This window comes from Staurois parvus, unplaced genomic scaffold, assembly GCF_062004578.1.
Source record: "Staurois parvus isolate SC_StPar_1 unplaced genomic scaffold, SC_StPar_1.0 ptg000136l, whole genome shotgun sequence".
Lineage (NCBI taxonomy): Eukaryota > Metazoa > Chordata > Amphibia > Anura > Ranidae > Staurois > Staurois parvus.
In genome coordinates this window covers 5,915,001-5,933,933 of record NW_028317932.1, presented here as the reverse complement: position 1 = coordinate 5,933,933, position 18,933 = coordinate 5,915,001, and the positions used below count along the sequence as shown (strand labels likewise).

Here is an 18,933-nt window from a genome sequence, read left to right as displayed (position 1 = left end):
ACCACTCCATCCTCCACAGCTATTTCCTCCTGTACCACACTCCCCTCCCTCCTAGATTGTAAGCTCAAAGGAGCAGGGCACTCGAACCCCTCATGTTTTGTATTGTTACTGTGCTGTCTCGTGTACTGTCTCCCATTATAATGTACAACGCTGAGCAAACTGTTGGTGCTATATAAATACTGTATAATAATAATAATTATATCTACTTCAGACATGCAAACTAACTTACTGCAGTTCACTACTTTCAATGTAGACAGAATAACTTAATTGGAAAATAAAAAAATAAACTGTGTGGAATTGCTGCTGTAAATGTAGGAAATACAGGTCAAACGTCTAACAGATCTTATTAGAAAATCTGATCAAACCAGATAGGTTGGTGTGTACAGAAACTGGCTCCAGGCCTGCATGAGAAAGCAGATACAGAGGCACGACAGAGCGTGCTTTTCCAGATATACATCTATTTTTTTAACTGCTGAATACAAAGTCCAGTCATAAATATGCTAAATCAATAAATGTCTGATTTTTTGCAGAGAACAATAAACACACCCTTTTGTAGCCTGTCACTTTCCAACTGTGGTGGAACGAAATGTCCCGCAATGCCATGTCAGTAATAAAGTCTGGGCTGTAATTACCACATGATACTTGTAGGCCTGTACTAGTAGTAGCTCATGGGGCATACATTAACCCTTTGAGGACCAAGGGACGTATTTGTCCCATGTTTTTAACTGCCTGTATCATCCGATTAAGAACTTAAAATACTTTTGTTTTTTTTTTTGTTTGAGCCAAAATATTAGTTCTTATCAACAAATGGATCTAGCTTTTTGCCAATTATTTCATGAAATGGCTTCGTTACAGAAACTGAAGTGTACGAACTTTAAAAACAAAAAATTGATTCTTTTGGCGTTCCGTAATCTTATGGTCCTCAAAGGGTTAATAGTAAAAACTTTTCCTGTTTGCCTTGTCTAGATACATGTAGGTACATGCAGCAGTTAACTGAAGGGTGGATAAGGTGTGGGGGATGCTTAGCCTTCAGCCTATGTTAACACATAATCATCGTCTTACCTGCTGCAAGCTCCTGATTGGTTGTCTACATCAGCGGTGGTCAACTTTCTTGACAGAAAGGACCTCAAATGTGGCCCTTGACATTACCAAAGATCCACACATAATCTTCAGTGAATGTAATACTATGGAAAGCGGTTAGACTGCTGACACGCAACAGGAGATTGTAGTAAAGAACAAAAACAAAAGCGCACCAACCTTGCGCATTACCTCAGTAAGCAAATGGTAAACTTATTGAAGAAATATACTCACAAAAGTGGCAGTATATAAAATCCAAAATCGAAGCACTGGAATATAGAGACACGTGCGAATCCCATCGAGAGGGGAAACTCTCAGGGTAAAGCGGACATGTTTTGAAGGGGGATCCCTTCTTCCTCTGAGCTCGGGAGATGCAGCTATATCAAGTCACCCTAAGGGCCAGTGGAAAGGGGTAAAAAAAAGAAAATGGAGCTCAAAACTGTACCAGTTCTCATATCTCCATTGGAAATGTCTGTCTGTGGCCTGTGGTCAGGGGGCATGACTACACTCCAAATCCATACAGTCACACATTGAAAAAGACGTTAGAGCTGAAGAGAACGTAATAATCACTATATATTAGTATATAGTCACAAATAGAGAGTGTTTTTTTTTTTTTCTTGCAGCCAAGCAATGGCACCTTGCCATGGCAGTTCTGGGTTTCATTCTTAATATGGACATTATCTGTATTTCGTTTTTCATTGCTGTGCCATGCTCCAGGAACTCCAGTTTCCTTGCACAACAAAAGCACTAAGGCTGTCCATAAATGGCTCAAATTTTGGCCAATTCTTGCAGAACCAGCCAAAATCAAGCTGTGGGGGTTCCTATCAGTGCCATTAGACTCAACAAAAGGATCTGAGTGGAAAAACTGTCAACCAAGCAGTGACTGCATCCTATCAGACAGACTTCATTGTAGATTCCTCTATCCATGCGGTTTAGCTTGGATGGGAGGAATTGACCAATTTGTTTTTTGTTCAGCAGCTAGCGGTGTTTGGCTAGCGTTATAATGTAAGGATGGAGATTTGTGTGAAGTGAAATGCAACTCCTCCATGTAAATACACATTGTCTTACAATAACAAGCAAAAGGTGGGAATTAGTCCAATATAAACATTAGACAAGGATTCAGAAAAAAGAGGAATATTTTAGGACAAGGGGTCTATAATTTGAATATTGCAATATTGAGGAGCAGGGGTCAGAAACCTGTAGATTGCGATCTACCAGTAGATCCTGGCCAGGTGACTGTAGTCTGGGCTTCAAACAGACATGTTGGTGTCGTATCTTTCACTTGGATGTTAGAAGTTGCAGTAAATACAGCTGGATAAAAAAAAAAACTATGTGTCTTCATTTCAGGTTGTAAAGCAATAAATTGTGATTATTCTAAAGGGGAGGGGGGATTCTTTTCTACACCCACTGTCTATAGATATTCATAAATACATTTGTAAATTGAATAATAAAGAGTAAAAAATGTTATCCCAACAATCCAATGGAAAGAAGGAAGAAATCAAGACAGCGGAGTTTCAGAAAAATGCGTTACAAAATTATAGTTGGCAACTGTCACGGATTTTAAAGCCCTGTCACAGCAGGTCTTTGTCCCGGGCTCTGTCCCAAAAATTGGAAATATTCCTGAATAGTGTGTTCCCTGTGCCGGGCGGCCGGCGCTGAAATTCTGCTCTGCGTACTTTTTAGTCCTCATGCACACTTGACATTTTTACAGCTGCTGTTTTTGGCTTTTGAGGTTTTGGTTTTTTTTTCTACAGCCAGTAAACCCCTCAGCACGTTATCCTATGTGTCCATGCACACAAACTGTAAATCAATGTTTTTTTGGCTGGGGTGTTTTTTGGCTGGAAAAAAAAAACCCAGGACTAGTGGGTTTCTAGTGGAGTTTAGCTGTAAAAATGCTCTAATACTGAAAAATGCGGCAAAACTCTGTAAATCGCGGCAAACCGGCATTTTTGGACCTTTTTTTACCCCCCCCCCCCCCCCCCAATTTTTTTTGAAGGTGACGAAAAAAAAAACGTAAAAAACCGCAAATGTGTAAAAAACGTGGCTAAATGCTAAAAAAAAAAAAAAAAAAAAAAAAAAAAAAATCATGTTTTTAATGTGACTTTACACAGCTAACGTTACCAGCATTATTAAAATGCCCAGTGTGCAAGTAGCCTAACATTGTTGCTCAGGTGAGTGCCGGCACACAAGGGAACACACTGCTGTGCTTCCAAACAGATGAACAGATCACTTCTCTCCTCCCTCCTCAGCTCTGTCCAGGCGTTCTGATTAAGGACTCCATGTGAGGCTGTGCAGCGTGAGAGGGTGGGAGGGGGTGCGGCCAGCCTCACAGATAATCTGCTCGGCCCCTCCTTTTACCTAGGGCAGTGTGAGCAATGAAGGCGCTGTGGCGGTGGGATGTATGTAGTGCATGTATATGTAGTAGGTGTGAATGTAGTATGTGTGAATGTAGTATGGGAAGGGGTTATTGTTGTAACAGGTGCTCAGAAGGGAGTGCAGAGGTGGATCAGGTGCTCAGAAGGGGGTGCAGAGGTGGAACATGAAGGGGTGGATCTTAAAGAAGGGGGTGGGACAAATTTAGATGGGGGGATGGGCACCCAATTTTAGCCTTGCCTAGGGCAGCACAAAACCAAAATACACCGCCCCACATCCTACTGACCTCTGTACAGTGCCCTACCTATGGTATACTCCCTATTTACCATGACCACATTCTCCACTATAAGTCATCTCAGACTATGTAACCACACCCCTTTAACCCACACCCATTTTTCATGATTTTTTTTTAAATTAATGTTGATCCACAGCCACAATTAAATGCCCGGCCCATAATTAAAATGTTACTCCATCCATACCGCCTTTCTGGACACACAGAAAAAAAAAAGCGTTGCTGAAAATTTTTGGGAAATGTTGGCAACGATGCAAATAAATCTTTATTTAACCTCCTTTGGGAACTAACCATTATGTGGAAGTATTTGGAGATATGGTATTGATTGAATCAAAAGGCTAAAGATATTATGATGCATCATATATTGAGAATGGTATTAAGAAACTGAGCGGAAGGAAGGATATAGTAATCCACCTGGCAGATAAAGGGGGGTACAGCAACATTAAATAAAATTGATTACATTAATGAAATGGAAAGATTACTTTCAGATGACAACACATAAAATCTGTCCCAATCAACCATCACAGAATTATCTAAAAATTGAAGTCGTTAATAAAGGGTCACCACAAGATATTCTGGCTCCTGAGGAGGCCCGTTATTCAATCCCTAATGCTTATATTTGGTTTCCATATTTGCACATGTTGCATATGAAGGATACTGAATATATGGCGCTGCTTGGTTTTGGCTTATTTTTATGCATGATGAAAATAGTAGCTGCTTTGTGCTAATTTAGATTTAAGTTTCCATTGGGTGCAGCATCACAACAGTTTATATTGTGTTAATGACGACACATGCTTTACAGCAGGGGTCTCCAAACTGCGGCCTGTGGGCCAGATGTGGCCCTTTGATTGCCTTTAGGGCACTATTCCTTTCACTGATGCAAGGCACTATTCCTTCCACTGACACCAATGATGGGGCACTATTCCAATTATGTATTTTTTTCACTCCCACTGACCACCAAGACTATGGCACTGTTTACTCCTACCAATGCCAGGGCATTTCCTGCTCCCATTGGCCACAGTCTGGCTCCCTTAAAGTTTGAAAGGCAGTAAACTGGCCCCTAGTTTTGCAAGCTTGGAGACCCCTGCTTTAGATTATCATTCTCAACTGCTGAAGCCAAGTGTTCAAGGTGTACCTATTATGTGTTCCCCCATCTTTGTTTAACCATATTTGATTACATTGTATAGATCTACTGTATATGCAGTAAAGATAGATATAGATTTAACTTTCGATAAACACCAATAAAAGGTTTTGGTATAGGAAAAATAATCTGTCCAGCTACAAAATAGGATTATAAAATGAATTCGAAAGGAGCACCTACAAAATATCACCTAACGTGTATGAAGTCAAAACTGGTCTTTTTTTTCCCCTCCCTTTTTTACTCGGTAGAATAGGGAAGGGTTAAAACCCTTACTGGGTTACTTCTGGCTGTCTGTGTCTCGCTGGGGAGATTTCCTTCACCTCCTGGTCTTGGAGATTCAACAGAAAATGTGAGAAATATTTCAAATAAGATGAATGGAATTTCAATCTGAAAGTCTTGATTTTGGAATATTTGTCCCAAATGGAGGATGCTCTCACACTTCCTGCTCTAGCGACAACTCAAAGTTTCAATACCTCTTTCAAAAGGCAAAATAGTGTGCATCTCCCCAGCAAGTGCACAAGCCAAAATAAAAAGCTGGCAAAGGGTCTAACCCTTCTCCACTATCCAAAAATCAAAAATGTGTTTTTACATACACAGTCTAGTCCTCAGTGTAAGGGGCATTACAGAAAATGGCAATCCCTGCTATAAATTGAGGCTTTTCCATTGTTTGTACATCAGGTAGAACTGCACTGTAATACTTTGATCATAATGCTTTAATAGGGCTCTACTGAGTTGATACCAATCAGTTGAGTATAAAGTGATTAAAATCAGTCTGGGTTTAGTATTTCATTGACTGGCGCTCAGTATCTCCAGTAGGTTTACTTCCTAAATTTGGTGTGGGTGTGACCGCATAAGCTTCCTGTAACTAGACAGATTAATGCTGAGCTGCTTTAATAAAGAGGATTTGTAGTGATTTTGTATTTGTGTGTTTCAAGGAAAAACATACTGTATTTCTTTTTATTCAGATACATGTTAAATATTGTATATGAATATTTAATATTCAACATGTGCTGGTAGGGTAAGTGGCCCCTGTACAAATTGGTCCTAGTATGTATGTATGCATGTATGTAGGTATGTGTGTGTGATAGGGACCCTAGATTGTAAACTCCGTGAGGCAGTATGTAAAGCGCTGTATAAATTTTCTGCACTATATAAACACCTGTATTAATAAAAATGTACAGGCAGTCATAAGGCATTGCTCAACAGACTAAATAACAATCTTTTATAGGAAAGACTGTTTTATTAAACAGTAATGATGCCTGTTAGAAAATATAATAAAAAAATAAAGTGATTGTAAACTCTTACATATAACTACTTAAGTGACTAGCCTCAGGTGATACAAATCCTCCCATACCGGTTGTACCTGTTTATCTGTAGCCCTCTCTTCTCTACAGCCTTCTAAAACATAGAATTTACACACAGTTTCTGAGCTTGCAAAGGCAGCGGGTGGGGATCTGATGTCACACACTGCACAGCATAGAGCAAAACAGTGTAATGCTGAGTGTAATCCAAGACCTGAGTGTAGGGAAAGGACACCCCCCCCCCTCTACACAGTCTCAGCAGGTGATCTTTCTCTGTGTGCTGGAAGGGGTCGTGTCATCTTCCACATTGCTTGGTGCTGGCGTAGACGTCTAGAAGTGACCGATTCAGATAGCAGAGGAATGAAAGTATATACAGTGAAGCAAGATGCCAAAGTCACACAAAATAGATTTTAGATTTTGCACACACTTCAAAATGGAAAAAAAAAATGCATGAAGATTGTCCATTCAATGGAAAATTGCCAGCCCTGCCGATCAATTTTTCTTGTGACCGTCTTCTTTAAAGGATTTTTTCATGCGAATTTTGTGGTACACAGGCTGCCATCAATCAAAAGCAGTGTTAGGCTCTCTTATCAGTGTTGGATATAGTGGGTGGACACTGTATTCATTTTTTATTTGCAAAGTAATGGTTTTATACATGTAATTTAATAATGCTATAAAATTATCCATGTTATTTTTGTTAAACAAAAACAACATTAACCAAAAGTCTTTCTCCTACATTTGGAAACTGTGTATTCTCCGCAGAGCACTGTGATACTGGAAATAATGCATATTATAATTTCCTCTCTGATATCTTTATCGTCTGACTGTAGAGGTTAACCACACATTTACATGTTGGCATAGGTCTTAGATACCAAGTTCCTACTACTCTATTGTGTAACAGAAAATTCTTGGCCAGCCAGCACAATCTATACAAAGGAGTTCCCCTTTCAACAAGAAAGCCGACCTAGGACTTGAGTCAATCACTTGGATCATTGGCTGCAAAGTGTTAGCCGGAAACCTTCAGAGGAGCCGCCAGGCTGCCACAAGGTTTGGTAATATAGTGGGTTCATTAGTAATTCTGAGACCAGAGCTTCATCACTCCAAATAAAGCCAAATAGTCTCAATTCGTTCCTGTTTTAAACTGCACTTATATGTTATGTTAGTTGACTTAGCTAGGGCTCAAACACTTTTTCCCACAACGCTTTAGAGAGAAAATAGACCCGTTCTCCTTAATTCCTACCCCCCAAAAGGCGCTTACAGTCTAATGCAGGGGTAGACAGCTTTAGAGAGGTAGAAATCTACCTGAAAAACATGGGAGAAGTCAAAGATCACCAGGCACATTGTCTCCTCCTCACCGGATTGCTTTTCAGAGGAGCAGCAGTACCTGCCACACTTGTAAATGAGACCTTAGTTGCAAGTGGCAGTGGCACCCTTAGGGCTTGTTCGCATGTGATGTTGGGGGTGCTATAACCATGCAGTCGAGCCACTGTTTTATCACCTCAATTCCTACCCCCTCTAACTGCAGAGACAATAGCTGCCGGTGTACACATGGGGCTACAGGAATTAACCCCCTGTTGCTTTTGGTGGGAGCTACCACCCGCTGATCATGACCCATTCAAGTAAATGGGTCATGTTCAGGTTGAGGCGTTAAGGTGTGTGAGGGATGAATTGCTACTTATAAAAAGTCAGTCAGTCAGTGCTCTCCGCTCTGCTCCTCCAGTGCTCATTGGAGCACCGGGCTGAGGAGGGAGCAGCGCACTGAGACACTGAGCCAGCTGCTGATCAGGCATCTGGGTGGATCCCGACAATTAGATTGGGATCCTTCTAGGGGCTGTGACATCAGCCAACAGAGGGTTTTAGCTTGCCAGAGGCTGATTTTTGGTCACAGGAGAGCAAAAGTATGTGCACTTTTCTGAACCAGAAGAGAAGTATGGCCAAAAAAAAGCATTGGCCATAGTTCTTTTTTCATGTGGACCTTGATGAACTAGGCATCACCTCAACCCTCCATACTAACCCCCCACCCTCCTAAAGCAAAAAAAAAAAAGAAGAATTAATATATACACAGTGGGGTAAATGTTTAGACAGTATACAGCATTCGGGTGTCTATCAGGAGAAAGATCTGCAAAACAAAACATAACTGACAAGGCCCAAAAAAAAGGAGTTTCCCTCTTTAGGCTCAGTAAATGACACAAGAGCTCACAGGACACAAAGTCAGGTTATCTTCTTATGTAAAGGCAGATGCGGCTTACAAACAAGGCGGTCACCTGTCTGACTATTCATCCTCTTATTGACAAGGATTACTAAAAAGGCAAACAGCAGCTATTTAATTACAATGGGAGGGGAAAGGAGGAGCATGAAAAATGCTATTGTCTCCTGTATAGTATTACAAAGCACAAACAGCTGATAGGAAAGTTAGACACACAGTACACAATCATAAATAGCTTACAGTGATCAATTCTACATGACTTAGTAAACGCCAGCATGTCAGTGGAAGGAAAAAAATAAATAAAAAATAATAGTATTGCACAGATCAATTTCCCCTAGCCTATACATTGGAGTTTGAGCATACAGAATCCATTATAGCCAAATGTTTCGTTACGCCTCCCTGCAACACAAGCCGTAATAAACAGAGCATGCAATATATATTCTGTATATAAATGGTTTGCGATAATCAAGGACTTTTTATGCAGCAAAGTGTCTCTGTGATTGTCACTTCTACCTTTGTAGCAATGGGGTCATCAGTTTCCATCCCGGGCAGAACACTATCAGCATGGAGTTTGCTCACTCTCCCTGTGCTTGCATGGGGCCTTAGATTGTAATCTCCTTGAGGCCAAGGACTGATGTGAATGTGTATGTTAAGCTAGGTGTAAAATGTAAAATTAACCCTGCATGTACTGTGCAGGCAGATTCATCATCAATTGTAACTAGATTTGAACAGTCTCTTAACAAAGGGTTAAAAGTGTACAGGTTGAGCTTCTTGCATTGTATGTTAAGGAGGACAGGCCTGGAACAGTCTTACTGTAAAGCTGCCCATAAAGAAATCCTGATTTCCCTGTCCACACAAGGTGGATGAGGGAGTCCTCTTGTTGGGCTATTGTATTCTTAGAGAGGAAACTTCTCTGCCATCAGAATACACTAATTGGTGCTGTAGACCAGGGGTCTCCAAACTATGGCCCTCCAGCTGTTGAAGTACTACAAGTTCCATCATGCCTCTGCAAGTCTTGCTTGTTGCTGTCAGCATCTTGCAAGGCCTCATGGGACTTGCAGTTCAACATGTGGAGGGCCATAGTTTGGAGAATCCTGCTGTAAACTATAGCCTGCAGTGCTAATCAAGCAGGAAAAATCCAACAGGGCGGTTGTACATAATCCTGACAGGTTATGAAAGTCTGGATGATAATTCATCAACATAAAGCTGATAATGACCCCCTATAGTTAAGGGGTCTTCTCATCTGGTAGGCTTCCATTTATTCACATGGTGGTGGTTTGCACAGGATTGGTGCTTAGTTGGATGAAAGAGAATTTATATCATCAACACTATTCAAGGAAAGAAAAATCCTTCTCACAAATTATTTGTGGAGGTCATCATTCACGTGGACTTTATTGCACTGTATATGGACTATATACCTTACAGTCTTTTATACACCAATTTGTTCACTCACTATGTTTATGGTTGTTTTCACATTTATTATGTGTATTTACTTTATTGATTTTTTTGCACATAGCACAACATTTATAGTTTTTTCTGTTGTACAGAAGTCGATCAGTAGAAGGACTGCTGTACAACCTACACCGATCGAATGCAGCCAGTTAAAGTGTTACAAAACAGTAAAATAAGTCTGTATATGCAGTAAAGCATGCTTGTTATACTCATTGTGGAACCTAAGGGGTTAATCCTCTGCATTGTGAAAAAAGGCCGTTTGATCCTGTCTTCTCTGCTCCTCCTCTTGTTTGAATGTACTGCAAAAGTGTATATACGCTTTAGGCCTTGTTGAGGATATTACATCCATTCCCCGTGCAGGGCCATATTTACCTGCATGGGGATGCACAGGTGTTCAGAGTACTGCTTTGTTTATGATACAACATGGATACTAGCTGTTAACATACTTTACTCTATGTCCTGTTTTCTCTTCCTTCTTTATTTAGTTTGTCAAATGTTTTTGCTCAAGCTTCATCCTGTAGATAAGACTCACTGTGACCCAAAGATACATATTTTTTTTTTAGCATACACTTTTTATGGAATGTTGATTTTACAATCCAATAGCATAATTATTGCGTTGATAACACAAGGTCACAACAGAGAATTACAAACAAAAAAATTACAGAACTCAAAATGGTTTCCATCAGGCAGACAGTAATATTATTAGTTATATTTTAGATAATGGACCTCCAAACTACAGCCTGTGGGCCACATCGAGCCCTATAAGAGCTTTTATTGATCTAGCCCACAGCTAGTGTCAGTGGCGTATCACCAGACTCCACTTCTACCCTGCAAATCCCACTGACTACTCTGACGTAAGAGGAGACTCTGATGGGGTCTCTGATGTAAGTGTGTGGGGGGGGGGGGGGGGGGGGAGGGGGACTCTGATAGGGACCTTTATTGAAAGATGAAGGACTTTGAAGTAAAGGGGTCTCTTATGTGAAAGGGAGACTTGAACTTCTGATGTTATTTCTTGGATGGGATTTATACATTCATTTATAAAAGAAATTATTTTTTTTCAGGTCACAAATATTTGTAAACTTTTCGGTATGAAGGCCACATCCTATATTTCACAGACACTCTTCTCTTGAATTGTATTGCAACTGTACAGTCTCCCTTTATATTGTTAAGCCCTGTGAAAACTGTTGACACTATATACTCTAAATCCTGTATAATAATAATCTTAATTAAATAAGCAGAAAGGACACAGATGATTTCTTTGGCAGAAATGTTATATGTCCTCTATTGCTCCCACCTCATGCTTTGTCCCAGAGAGATACATGTATCCCAGGGCAGCCAGACATTCTATAAAAAGGGGCACAGTCTGATTGTATAATTTCCACTTGCAGAACTGTATAGAAATTGGTTAGGTAGGTCCTCATATGAAATTGATATTTTGTGGATCTAAAGTTAAAGTAGTTCTTAAGGCAGAAGGTTTTTTCGCCTTCATGCATGCTATGGCCGAGCCTGATGTCAATCCAGTGCTGTGCTGGACAGCAGCATCGCTGCTCTCTCTGCTTAGTGGCTCAGAGGCAGCAGTGTCAAATCACATCCAGGAGGGAGCAGGAGGCGGGGCCGAGCCATGTGTGGCAATGGGCACACATAGCATGGCTTGTGAGTAAGCCCGCATGAATGCCCCTATTGCAAGCAGCTTGCTATGGGGACTCTCAGCAGCTGGAGTAGCCAGGAGTGCCGGTGGAGGACCAGAGAAGAGGAGGATCAGGGCTGCTCTGTGCAGCCATTACACAGAACAGGTACTTAAACATACTTGTTAATTAAAACAATATTTTCCATTTACAATCACTTTAATTGTGCAGGCACTGTACAGTCAGATTGCAATATGTAGGGTGAGCCTCAGAGTTGGGCCATTGTGTAATTTAATATTCTAATATAATAAACCCTTAAAAATGTGAACTGTTGCGGGGGGGGGGATGATCTCTACCACTTATAGAAGATGGCCAGTTAAAAATAGTTCAATTTTGTTTTCTTTTAATTAGACAGAAATATGACTGGATCTAAGAAAAGAAAGCAACAGTTATCAGGTTGCATAATAGAAAACCTACATTTAATTTCTGGAACTCCCTCAGTAATTACAAAAATCCTTCTAGTGGATAATAGACCTACTCATTGTCTACCAATGCCTTTCAGCCATAGTAGGTCATCAAATACCATCAGAGGAAAGCTCTTGTTGTTCCCAGCCAATACAATCATTGATTAGGTCACGTTTGGAGACAGACACAGATTATTAACAGAGCTACAGGGGTATGGAAGAGTGCAGGTTTACAACGCATGACATTCAACAATAGCAGGAAACCTGTCCTATCACTCAGCTATCAGCTGCGACTCAGTTTGTCTCCTCGCTGCAGACATCCATGTCTTTCTTCAAACTGGAAAAGCTTTATAATTTGTTATAAAACCTTTCAAAGCTTGAACACCACCCACAGATAACAGAAATTATCTGTGCCAACACAAACTGTAGGGCCTGGATGTCTGACAGCTTAAAGTGGAGTTATACAGTATATAAATATCCAAAATAGGATTTAACCGCATTATTAATTATGCAGTAGCCTACAAATATGAAAAATACCATTTTTTTCTTAAAAATGTTAAAACATGGATTGTGATTGACCATAGATGTCCGAATCTCTCACTGAAAACTTCAAAGGCGAGAGTTTTCATTAACATCAAAACTGTACACATCCAGGAACTCAGACTTTTCTCTTTAACATGGCCATTACATACGAACCGTACACATGCAGAAAAGAATTCATCCCCTTTTCTATAGAAAAATAGACAATGATCATTAAATTGATGGAATCTCATTTTAGACAAAATCACTTAAATATATTCCAAGTGGATCTATACAAAGATTTCATTAGGCCTCATGTACACATGAACTCCACTAGACGTTAAGCTCTCCTGGCAACAGAAAAATGCAAAACGAGGCAAAAATGTGTGTAAATTTGATACCGCTTTTAGCCGAATTTAGCACTGGGACGTTTGTTCATTTGACTGGCCAGATCTGGTAAAAGCCTATGTGTACATGGACACATAGGGATTGATTTACTAAAAGGTAAATATACTGTGCACCGCAAGTGCAGTTGCTTTAGATCCAAGGGGAAACTCTGACATGAGGCAAAGCTCTGCCGATTTCTTTCATCCAATCCTGTGCAAGCAAAAATGCGTTTTGTTTTTTTTCCTTGCATGTTCCCCGCAGATCTAGAGCAACTGCACTTTCAGTGCACTTCCAAATGCATTTGGAGTGCACAGCCTCTTTGCCTTTAGTAAATCAACCCCATTGGCTTCTATTAAATTGAGTTCAGGGACTTTGAAAAAAAAAACAAAAACGCCAAAAGCTCCTAAACTCACATTTAGGAGCAGCCGTGTACATGAGGCCTTAGAAAGCAACTCCAGCCTGAGAAAATAAGCCTATCGTTTTCCAACATGTGAGAATGAGAAGGACACCTGCTCTCTGTGTGGAAGCAGTGGTCTCTCTGCAGATATTTGACATCCTCCTGCAGAATCAGTTAGATCTCTCCAATCAGCAGGAAGTATAATTTTTTGATTGCGGAGCTACAGGTCTGACTTGACATAGGGCATGTCGAGTCAGAAGCAGAAGAACCATTGTTTTCACATAGAGAACAAGGGTCCCCTCTCTACACCATGCTGGAAGGGGACAGGCTTTTCCACTTCTGTTGGCCATAAACGATTAGAAAATCATTAACGAAAACAAAAAAAAAGGTCAAATTTCTAAAGATCTGTTAAACATGCATGTGATAACGCCATCATTGTATCAAGATCTATCCCCCAGTTGTTGATATTATTGAGAACATAAATGGTACATTGTTGTTTATTGATTCAGCTTCCGAGGTTACCTTTTAAAACATGTTGTAGATTTTTATAAACTGTTTTTAATCATTTACGCTACTTATGTTTAAAAGAATTGTTTGTTTGAAACCCAAAACTTTTGAAAAAAAACAAAAAAAAATAAAAATGCATTTTTCTTTGTTTCTGTTATAATATTTTGCACATAGATTATATTTTGACCTAAACCTATGAAGAAATGTTATAAATGTTATTTGTTACATTTCTTTGGTGAAAATACCCCAAATTAGTGTATATTATTTAGTCTGTAGGAAGGTTATAGAGTCCACATGGTTATATATATCTGACAATCGATCAATCCTGATGTACTGATGGCCGATCTAATTTCTTTAGGGCTGAAACCACCAAGATAGTACAAATACCCCCCAATTTACTCATTTTCGGAAAATAGACAGTCCAAGGTATTTAGTAAGAGGCATGGTGAGTTTTTTGGAGGTTGTGATTTTTTTATTTTTATTTTCACATTTTTCAAAAAAAGTAACAAAAAAAAAAAAAAAAATTTGAAAATGCCCTGGCATTGGTGGGAATAAAACAATGCCAAAATGATTGGTGCTTAGAGGGGCTAAAAAAAATAATTACATAAATTGGTGCCAGTGGGAGGAAGAGTACCCAATCATTGGTCCCAGTGAGAAGAATAATGCCCCATTGTTGGTGTCAGTAGGAGAATTATTTCCCCATCTCTGGTGTCAGTGGGAGGAATAGTACCCCATTGCTGGTGTCGGTGGGAGGAATAGCTCCCCATATGCTGCAATAAAAAGGCAAGCAAAAGGGCCATATCCAACCCACAGGCTGCAGTTTGGAGACCCTGCTCTATAAACTGGGAATCACTGTAGTTGGCACTATTCCAGTGATCTCCACTAGCTGATGAATGCAAAACATTCTCTGATTGGATGAGGTGGAGAGGCAAGGTGGTAATGTCACAGAACTCAGCAGATAGTGGAGTTCACTGGTATAGTGGTGTGGGGATCCCACAGGTATGGGATATGCATAATTACATTGGTCCAAGCTGGACCAATGTAACAAGGTAAAAAAATGCCACACCTGGAACTCTTCTTTAAAATCCCATTTAAGAGACATTTAAGAGATGTGAGGGGTGGAACCAACCACAAGCATTTGAAGGAAAAGTTGAGATTTGCATATACAATTGAAGCTTCATATGTTTCCAGATCTACTTATTCTTTTGGCATGAAGTTTTCACTGAAGGTATCTTCTGATTTAATATGTATTTTTTTCCTAACACATAAATGATTCACATTGCTCAGGTTTGTGACAGATCACTTTAAGCATGACCTCCTTCCATATTTTTCAAGCCCAACCTAGAATGTAGCCATTTTTTCATTTTTTTTAGTTCAGGTTTAAAAGAACTCTGTCGCTGAAGGATACAGTAGTGATATGAAGACAGAGGAAGAAAGCAGGAAAAGATGCAGAAGACCTAGGGGATGTTGGCTTGTCAGCAGATCCTGGGGCACAAGAACTTGTGAATGAAGGAATGTTTGGCATTGCGGGCCCCAGGAAAGGTCAGTATTTACCACTTTCTTTTACAGGTAACAGGAAGTTTATTTATTTCGTTTTGCACGCTAGGGTTGATTTTTAAGGACAAGACTGTTCATGTACTCTGTACATTTCTGTGGTATGTGTCAACTTAATGTACAGTATGTGAAATAAACACACACATCCTGAATATGTATTTCTGTGCTAGGGATTTATACACCCAATAACATACTGTGTGTTAAGAGAAATGTATTTTACAAATACAACTAAACTCATTTCAGTTTCAACAGATGATTAATATTACTTGAATATTGTCCAAATATTACTATATTTTGTACAACTAATCTCAGAATAAGCACAGATTTTTTTTTAGCTATATGCAGTAGGCCTAAATTAAACATGGAATAGGATTATTAAATTATAATAAACAGCATGTGGTCTACATGTGCATTTTGGATTCAAATAGCCAGAATCAAATACATACCAAAATGCTTGCTATGCAAACCCATCACACAAGCATTCTGTCCACAGGTGGCTACATTCACTCTACTGTATCTATGGAGGAAGCCATGGTTATCACCCAGGCTGAACTTCAAACATGTTTGTTCATCTTCATTATATAGGTGGTGGGGAATTAGTGGTTAACAGAAAAAAATATATTATTGTTTTCTGCTTCCAGGTTAGCACACAAGAATTGAGAAGCACTGCTTTTCTGGAGAGGTTAACAGGTATTTTCTGTACTTCTTGAAAATGTTTTTACCTTTTAAAGAAAAAATGTAGCCACTACATGTGAAGACTGTAATCTGCAATACATTACATTTTTGTTTTTGGGTTTAGTTATGAAGGAAGCAGACTGGGTTACCTAGTAAAGCTAATGTATTTTCTAAGGTTATGTTTTTTCTCATGTGCCTTTAGATAGTATGCAGCAGGTAGCAGGGGTTGTTAAGTAGATTGAGTATCAAGGGTTTAGTTCTGCTGTAAAGCCCATGGTTATGCTTAGGTCTTGTTTACACCTATGCACAGAAAATGCATTTTATAATATATATTGCTCTCAATATATATTGTTCTGGTCATAGACGGCTAGAATTTCATTTGAACATTGTCCATTAGGGCATTCAATAATACCATTAGTGACTACAAAAACTGAATGAAAGAATGTCATTCGCACTCCACTTAGCTCCTCTTGCAGTATTTTTTAAACCACTTCCCCTGTCCTTGTGAGCAAGCAAGGTAAAACACATGAGCAGAGGTTGATTTTTGGGTGGAGATATTACAGTATGTAATGAATTCGTTGATTATTAAAAAATACTGCAAGAGGAGCCAAGTGGAGTATGGCAGACATTCTTTCATATTCTTAATAGAGAGTGGAGGCGGGCTACAATGGCCAACACCCAGGATGTCCATATTTAAGAGAGGCCAGTCTTGAGCAGAGCTAAGGATCTGTGTGTTTTTGTACAAAGATTTTATATTAAAGCCAAGAAAACTTTGTTTGATTTCCATGAAAATTTTGCAATTTTTAACATTCATTCAATTTTGGAATGGACAAAAATGAATGTAGTTCCAAACAGGAATCGCACACACAATTTTGATCAGACAAACACAAAAAATCTTCTATCCTCCTTTGATTTTCCTCATCACTGTATTCAACAATTGTTGTCAAACTAATAAAACTACCATTTCCAAATGGAATTCTACCAGGTGATTGGCTGGCTAGCTTAAAAGGGAACTTGACTTAATTAACATTTATGAACAGGCAGGATTTTTATTGTGTACTATGTCTCTTTTGCATTAAAGTATCCTTATCTGCTTGTTCGCACTGTACAATGAGAACACACAACTCCGCGTACGATTTCAGCACTAGCTGAAATTAATTGACACCTACACATACATGAGTGTCATCATCTTGACCTGGCCAATCAAACTGGCTGAAGACCAGAACCCAAAGAAGATAGGGAGAACATGTCAGCGGCCAGTGATGGGCTGCATCGCTGGAGGGAAAATGAAAAGAAGGCCTGCATTCATTTCCAACTGTATTAAGCATAAACAGCAGAGTGCCTATGCAAATGCTCAGTTCAGCATTCTCACATTGGCCAATTACAGAAATGAGGCATGGCATATTTTGTCATTGATCACACCACCTCCACCCAAATGCCTTGGGTATAGCTTTGATTTAATATACATAAAATGACTCAATGAGCATCTGCCAGTATATTGCAAAGCTCCTCTTTATCCTGAAAGCCATATTTTAGCAGGCAATCACTCATCTGGTTTAGTGTTACACAATAAACATTTGGGAATGTCTGTAAGGAAAAAACAAGAATATTTCAGATTACATCAAATTATTGTACTAATCAGGAAATTAGAAACTATTATTGTCCTGAAAAAGAGGCAAAAGTCACATGACTTTACATCTTTGGTTGTCCATCTTTAATTCAATATAACAGTGCTTGATCATCTACTCACATGTTTGGGAGTCAGGCGACCTTAAGATCTTTTTAGAATCATGCCATACAGTCTTGCAGTCCTCTTGCAGCTTGTAAAACCTTGACCTTTTCCATGATGCAGACTTGACTTTGGACAGTGGACTTCCCTTCAGAAGAAACTTCAGATCCTCGTCATCTTGTAAACCTGTACAGACATGGCAAATGTTAACGGACACCGAAAATTGGAACCAAATACAGATTTTAAAAGCCAAATATTCACAACAGGGCAGAAAAGGTCCCACAAGATTATGCACAACGTGGTATTGCAATTAATTGTAGGGGCTTGTAATATTCCTAATGGTCTAACAGCTTCTGAGTATGCATAACAGCTCCAACAACATCTTATTGGTAAGAGGAATTAAACTACTACAGCTTTTGATGTTATTATGACACAGTAAATTACGAAGGGCAAATAGACTGTGCACTTTGCAAGTGCAGTTGTTCCAGATCTTAGTAAATGAGGAGCTCTGCTAACGTCTATCACCCAATCACGTGCAAGTAAAAATGCTGTTTTTTTAATTAACCTTGCATTCAATTGGGTATTCATTGGAAAGTGAAGCTTGACCTCATTTACCAAGCTCTGGAGCAAAAGCACCTGCAAAGCGCACAGCCTATTTGCCTTTAGTAAATCCACCCCAGTGTGTGAGGGTCAGGCAGATAATTGAGTTTGATGCAAGCTGAAGAGTCCGATATAGTTGTAGAAAGTAAAGCCAAGCATGCATGTAGCAAAAAATATACAGCATACAGATGACTGTACACCTATAGTAGCTGCAATGCAATTGGATGAAGTAGCCCTTTCAAGTGTTAGTCAGCACCTTGCATAAGCCCAGCTATGAAAGGTTTCATTGAGGTGTTCCCCATGTCAAGTGTTGGAAAGCAGATCACCCATGTATACACCAGCTCTCATTTTTTATACACCTAAGAAAAGGCAGAAGTCATCCTTACAGGCACCAATCACCAAATTAATTCATTTCTCAGTCTAAAGTTTTATTCTTCACAAATACGCTACTCCTAAAATGCCAGACTGTTAGACGATTCCTAAATGAAAAACCGCAAAAGAAGAATTCACTTTTCTGCAGAATAAGCTTTACATTGAAAAACAAAATCATGGGTGGCTTCCATAGTAAAAACACAGATTTTCATTCATGCACCATCTCCCGTACGAACATGTATATTAAAATAAATGATGCAAT

The 18,933-nt window shown here is 39.4% G+C and overlaps 1 protein-coding gene across 2 annotated transcripts in view; it reads right to left on the bottom strand.

The window, feature by feature from the left end:
- PLCD1 (phospholipase C delta 1) overlaps window positions 1–18,933 on the bottom strand; it is a 157,579-nt gene that overhangs the window by 48,214 nt on the left and 90,432 nt on the right. For both annotated transcript variants that reach the window (XM_089673149.1, XM_089673148.1), the window contains exon 2: window positions 17,721–17,885. In XM_089673149.1, coding sequence (XP_089529275.1) covers window positions 17,721–17,885 — 165 coding nt within the window. The remainder of the gene's footprint in view (window positions 1–17,720; window positions 17,886–18,933) is intronic.